A 7,058-nucleotide genomic window follows, 5' to 3' on the forward strand; every position below is an offset into this window, starting at 1 on the left:
GAATCAAGGAGTTTAGAGAGAGATGGGAGATTAGGGTTTGCGAAATAGAGAAAGAATGAGAAGAAAGAATTAGGAAAAGGGTTTATTAACCCGTGTTTTCGCGGCACTGTAACAGCTTACTCGATCGAGTAAGTATGTTACTCGATCGAGTGGCCTCCACTCGATCGTGTTGAAGCTACTCGGTCGAGTTTTCGTAGTAAGTTTCAACTTTCTCGACGTAATAGCTTCCAAACTAGATCGAATGAGGTGTACTCGGTCTAGTAGGCACTCGTAATCGGTCAAGTAAGGCTAGATACACAGTCGGAAATACAAGATTAATTAAAGATCCCTGCAAAACAGCAACGCGTGTCGATTCCAAAAACGAATTCGGATATCGGCACAGATTAACATACTCATTCACATCGTATTATTACTACACAAATACAACGTATCATCTCACAATTACATTACCTCATTCAACTTTTCATTTTTATTCTATAACCATAATTCCGCAATCAAGTGACCAAATTTTCAACTTTCTTATGCACACCCTTAACCTTTTTCCTTTACTCATAAGTATACAATCGTGATTTCAACAACGTAACTTCTAATCGTATTGTTTTAACCATACATTTAAAAATTACCACACACTAGTTTGATTACTCAACAGAACTACACTACATGCGGAAGCATTCAATCATTCATCTACTACTTATACTCTACTACTATCCAGATGACCATCATAACAACTGTACAACTCACTAATCATCACTATTATTACTACATACACGGCTCATAAGCTTTTATACCCATCATTAATATCAACTATTCGGAACAAGCATTATCAACGCCACACTATACACACTTTCCCATATTGCAAACAAATCACCACTTCCGTTACTACTCAACTATAAGCTTTCACAGTTCTATTCACAACCATACACACCTGACATCCACAAACACTCTGCTACAAACATCTCTACATCACTATTATACACACTAGGCATATAGTTCCCGACTCAATGCCCCTTAACTAGTGACTGGCTTAAGCATAATGGGGCCATGATTTTGAAATGAGGGCGCCTACTCATCCAAAATCTAGCATCAGCAGGGGCTCCCAAGATACATACACCAGGTTCATTTTATTAGACTCACTATATTCATTAGGCTCATTTGTTACAAGTTCCAAAATCGTCTCTCTGATACAACTTTGTAACACCCCCATATACCAAGGAGCCTTAACAAGACCTTCCCTAGCATATAAAGGCATTACCATCTCGGTTGCCCGAGAAAAGTAATTATCCTTAGGTGAACTATCTTTTGACGTAACTTGTGAAAGACCCATCCCTGCCAAGACTCCGGCCAACTTCCAAGACATTACCTAAAGACCGACTACTCACCATAAAGGATCACGGCAGACACAACAGAAGCAAACAAGAAACAACCACACAAGGTCAGTAACTGAGGCAAGACACAAAATCAACGACCAACCTACTACGAACACAACCAAGCACACACGCAAGTCACAACCACTCCAGCCAATCACTGTCACCGACTGTCCACTGGACCAGTCCTGCCACTGGGGGACCGCAGCTGTACCCACCAAATCCCCGCTCATCATACCGAGTGATAACCCTGTCCCATTAATGTGTACATTCCCTCTCGTGGCGGGTTCCACGGAAGGCGAAACTAGGGCGTGAAGCCACTCCCGCAAGTGACTCCACTCAGCCAGGGACGCGCCCCGAATATCACAGACAGTTATACAATGATCACAAACACGCCAATCTAGACAACACAACACCAACCAACAACACAATCAATCCAATCATACCGACACTACAATCAATACAACAACTGACACACTAGACAACCAACAGAAAATGAGTAGGCGAACCTACCTTTAGCCAACCGCAGCGATTCCTTGTTCAATCACATGACATCAACCAAGCAAGAAAAACCCCTATACAAACATTACAAACACCTATTACAATTACTGCAACCCTACAAGAAACAACAACGACAAAGATGACGATGATGACATACCTACGCAGAGCATATCGGTGTCAAGACCGCTTCCCAACTCAAGCAACCTATCCCCAAGGCACAAGCATCCGCAAAGGCTCCTATGGGAGGAATTATGGTGAAGAAAATGAGGAAAGACGACATCTGGGTCTGAAGGGAGAATGCGGAAATGATTTGTGATTCTATCAAAACACAATTATAAACCCTCGCTGAAAAGACGTTACTCGATCGAGTAACCAACTTACTCGATCGAGTGACCCCTACTCGATCGAGTACTCAAGCTACTCGATCGAGTAACCTCGACTAGATCGAGTACCACTCACTCAAAGCCTATCCTGACACCAGACATCTCTTGTACGAATTCCCAAAGGCTACAACATGCCCTAAGGTCGGTCAACTTCAGTCAACGGGTCCCTAAAAGGACGGGTATTACAGTTTGACCCGATGTATTTGAATTACGATGCTTGTGTTGGCGATGAGTGTACTGACTTTTTTCTTTCTTCCCTGCAAATATTTCGTTAGTTTAAAATAAAGGGTTATTTGAGAACAATCATCCAACCTATTGCTCATCTTCTTATAATAATCTGAACTACGTTTTAACTCATAATAAACCCATATTTAACTATTATCTTCTAAAATTAGACCAGGTGACCGGCTACCTGTTAATAAGGTCAAAATTTTTTTTTTTTAAATTTCAGAAGACAAAAGAAAAAACTTTTTTAATATTTTCATTTTTAGCTATCGTCTTAGTAACTGACCCCCTTTAACCACCACCCTAACCTGATCACCACCACCGCTGCCACCTAACTACTCCACCACCATGGAACCACCGCCCTCAGCCCCCTATTCTGCGCTGTCGTTATCCCACGCTCCGCCTGTGCCTATGTGTTCCGCGTGTTGTTGTTGTAGGCGAAGGCGATGAAGAAAGTTGGGTTAAGGATGAAGGAGAGGGACGTTAGGGTGGTGGGCAAATATGAGGGAGAGAGTTTGGGTGATTATGGCAGGTCATTGCTAGATGCCAAGATCTAACGCCATAAGCCGTCACTCTACTTATACGATTACAACGCCACAAGCCATCACTCATCTGTGGGGGACAAACGTAGCTATTTTTTTCAAAAAGAAGATTTAATTGCCAGATCTAACAAAATCCAAGAAAAATTACACAAAATTAACGGTGCCGGCGACGTATTCGGGACATACGTAGTTGTTTCATGGTCTCTGTCGCCGTTTAACGGACAGTATAGGTGTCACAATCGACGGAGGGAAGTTATGAAATACAAATATAGGATGGCCGTTTGCCGGAGTGGTTTGAATTATCGACAACTGAATTAGGTGGTGTCATCATCGAAAATCGCCTAGTGGCAGCTTCGATGGGTGTTAGTTGTGGTAGTTGTGTGAATTGTGGGAGATGAAGGATAGAGATATGAAAATGAAACATCGGGGGAGTGTGGCATGTGGGGGAGTAGATTATTATTATTATTTTATTAATATTTATTATTGCCACGTCACCAACAAGTCATCGATGACCTCTTAAAACAGGTAAAAACTAAGGGAGACTATTTTGAGAGAAGGTTTATTGAAGTTGGGTTTATTTTGAGTTAAAATGTAATTTGGATTATTATGAGAAGGTGAGCATTAGGTTGGATTATTGTTGTGAAATAACCCTAAAATAAAATATAATAGTTAAATGGTCTATACCTCTTATTGCAGTGGATGACTGGACTCTGAATGTCTAGTATCCTACTGAGAAAATTAATGCTTTCCTGGCTATCCCTCTTATGGAGAGAACATGGCCATTTTGCTGTGGGGCGGATCATTTTCCTAGTTGCTTGAAGGCTGAGGGTACTACCAAGGTACCACGGCCTGTTAAAGCTGCTGGTGCTTCAACTTCTGGCAGTAAGATTCTTGGTTCCTTGATTTTTTTCTTCTTTTATGTCCATCCTTGCTTTTCCATAACAGCCTGTCTTTATTGTTAATATAGTGCCTCGTGTTATATCCACTAGATCATCTACTCGACTTGCTAGATTTGGCATGGCTGACCTGAATGCCAGGTTTGCCAAGGTGAGGAAGAGGGTTCCCAAGGTAGTGGCTGACCTGAAACTGTAATTGACTTAACCGATCTGCCTGCTACTTCGACTGCTCTTGCTGCTCTAGTTGCCCCTGCTAAAACTTGTTCAGTGGTCCAAAAGAGGAAGTTAGAGGAGGCTGACATCCTTGTTCCTGTTAGGGAGGTGAAGGCCAGGGTGGATAATTTGCATGTTGCCAGGGTGAAAATCGGAGATTATGCTGCTTCCAAATCTGATGTAATGTTGACCTAGGACCCTATTGAGACTTCCACATAGGCAGTTGCAAAGGTAGATCATGCTATCAGCCTCTTAACAGGCGCCTTTGCATCTATGCAGGAGATATTTTATTCTTACTATGATTTTTGTTATTTTTATTACTATTTTCTATTACCGGGCATTTTTATTGTTTCTAATACTTAAAAATGATTTCATGGTGCTGCAGCGTGTCTCCACAATTCTTATCACGCTACCTCTTTTGTGGCCCGGATTAATATTCTGAACGCGGATTTCGACAAACTGAGGTCAGAACTTGATTTTGCTTAAGGTGATCTGGTTACTGTCAAAGCCAATCTAGCAAGGATGCAGGCTGAGCGTGATACTGCCAGAGCTGAGGCTAGGTCAAGTAAGCAGCTTCTTCAGGAGGCATTGGATAGGAATGAGGAGCTTAACCTTGAGAAGGATTACTTGGAGGGCAAGCTTGATGATGCTGCCTTATAGTTCTTCATGAAGGGTAAAGTGGCAGCTATGTCTGAACCCGTGGAGGTCAGGGCAAGTTGGGACCCTAAAGCTGAGATGGCCATTGCTGCTGCCAAGTATCCTGACCTGCATAATCTTTGTGATGATCAAGAGGTGGATTCTCCAGGGCAGCAGGACGTCGATGCTGAGCAGGATACAGGTGCTAAGCAGGATACAGGTGTCGAGCAGGCTAAAGATGAGGGCGCTGATGCTACTTCCAAGGGGGAGCAGTAATTATTTTATAATAACTTGATGGTATTTGGCCCATCCAGGAGAGATGTCCCTGGAAAGACAATTTTTATTTTGTTTTTGTTTTTGTTTTTGTGCTTTGCCGGTCAGGGAGGTTTTTCCTGGCTTGTATAAATATTTTGGTGCCTTTGCCCCAGGGGGTAAGGGCTTTTGAATGAAATGAAGTTGGTGTGCTTTTGCTTATCCTGATCTTTTGCTTTTTACCTTTCCTTTTTTCTTCAAACCTATTATATTCGAACCTGTTAACCTATTTTTTAAAACCTGTTAACCTATTATTTTCTGGCATTTGTAGCCTACGTTAGCCCCTCAACTTTCTGCAGTTTACACCGTAGTAGTTGAAGGAGGTGGGAAATTCTGCCTGACTGGAGGGCTTATGTCTCCTGCCTGGCTGGAGGGCTTAGTATTCAGCCTGTCTAGAGGGCTTTAGACAAGTGGTCAGGATAAAACACCTTTCCCCCTGTCATAGTGTTGCGTCCAGCAGGTTGTTTAGGTGCGCAACAAATACTCAGGTCGGGAAATTATTTCATACCTGATTGGCGCTTCTATTCACCGTATCTTGTGTTGGTTACCAACTTCGTCATGCACGACAGGGTGCAAAAAAAAAGTAATAATTAAAAGGGTAATTTGATAACTTATACCTTGAATAAATCATTTTTTCAAATCTTATACTTAAGATAACTTTCTTAAAAATCTTATACCTCAAATAACATTTTCTTCCAAACTTGATATCAAATCTAAAAAAAAAGCCTTAAATTAACAATTTTACCCTTACTACTTAAACATTGTTATCATTTGCCTCACTCATTAATACACATATCTAGGATTACCACCATTAAAAACCATCAAATTAATAAGGGCAAAATCGTTAATTTATGGATTTTTATAAGATTTGGTATCAAGTTTGTAAAAAAATGTTATTTTAGGTATAAGATTTTAAAAAAAATTATTTTAGATATAAGATTTGAAAAAGTGAGTTATTCAAGGTATAAGTTATCAAATTACCCTAAATAAAATTGACATATAGTAGTGTCGCCCTCAATCCTGAAGACTTATTCATGTAATAACACATCATGTATAGTTATTCGTGATTCAAAAATTAAAGACATTAACAGGGTTAGTTGTAGGACATTTATACACAAATGATGCACGTAGTTAAGCGCATAAAGCAGGCAAACATTTAAGGCAAATCATGTAGAACAGGGCACGCAAGACATAGATAGTTTAATGAATTTTTACCTGATCAAGACAGGATAGAACTTGTTTTATTACACATGGAAGAGTTTCAAATGAGTTACATTCCAAGACCTTGGAATCATTTCTCCTTCCAATGTTTGGAGCTTGTATGCTCCTTGTCTGACGATTGAGTTTATTAGGTAAGGGCCTTCCCATGTAGGGGCTAATTTACCACCTGATTTCTCTTTCTTATTTGGGAATACTTTTCGTAGGACAAGGTCCCATTCCCTGAAAACTCTAATCTTAACATTCTTATTATAAGTCCTTGCTACTACTTGTTGATATGATACTATCCTGATTTTGGGAGCATCTCTCAACTCCTTTGTTATGACTAGGTTGTCTTGCATCAGGTTGTTGTTTGCTTCTATGTTATTCAGGCTGTATCTTGACGTTGGCACTCGTACTTCTGCAGGGATTACAACTTCACAACCATACACTAATGAGTAAGCTGTTTGGTCAGTTGAGGTCTTTTGAGTTGTCATGTCTACCCATAGTACCAATGGAAGTTCCTCTGCTCATCTGCCTCGTCCTCTTTTCAGCTTCTTCCTTAGGCAGCTTATGACTACCTTATTGCTTGATTCAGCCTGACCATTAGCTTTTGGATGTCCAGGAGTCGAGGTCACTAATTTATATTCGATTCAGCATAGAAAGCCTTGGTCTTTCTCCCAACAAATTGTGTGCCATTGTCACACACTATTTCTGAAGGGACTCCATATTTGCAGATTATATTTGTCCTGATGAATGATATTACTGAATTTTCAGTGACCTGCATGT

At 40.7% G+C, this 7,058-nt stretch overlaps 1 protein-coding gene across 1 annotated transcript; it reads right to left on the bottom strand.

Moving 5' to 3' along the window:
- Nucleotides 1–6,316: 6,316 nt before the first annotated feature.
- Nucleotides 6,317–6,766, bottom strand: LOC141618754 (uncharacterized). The gene has a single exon (XM_074435835.1). It carries the CDS (start codon nt 6,764–6,766, stop codon nt 6,317–6,319), a length of 450 nt encoding a protein of 149 aa, XP_074291936.1.
- Between the last annotated feature and the right edge of the window lie 292 nt (nt 6,767–7,058).

This window comes from Silene latifolia, chromosome X (assembly GCF_048544455.1).
Source record: "Silene latifolia isolate original U9 population chromosome X, ASM4854445v1, whole genome shotgun sequence".
Lineage (NCBI taxonomy): Eukaryota > Viridiplantae > Streptophyta > Magnoliopsida > Caryophyllales > Caryophyllaceae > Silene > Silene latifolia.

Bases quoted from the DNA above. Each gene is read 5' to 3' on its own strand.
- LOC141618754 (XM_074435835.1), bottom strand. From the start codon at position 6,766: ATGACAACTCAAAAGACCTCAACTGACCAAACAGCTTACTCATTAGTG.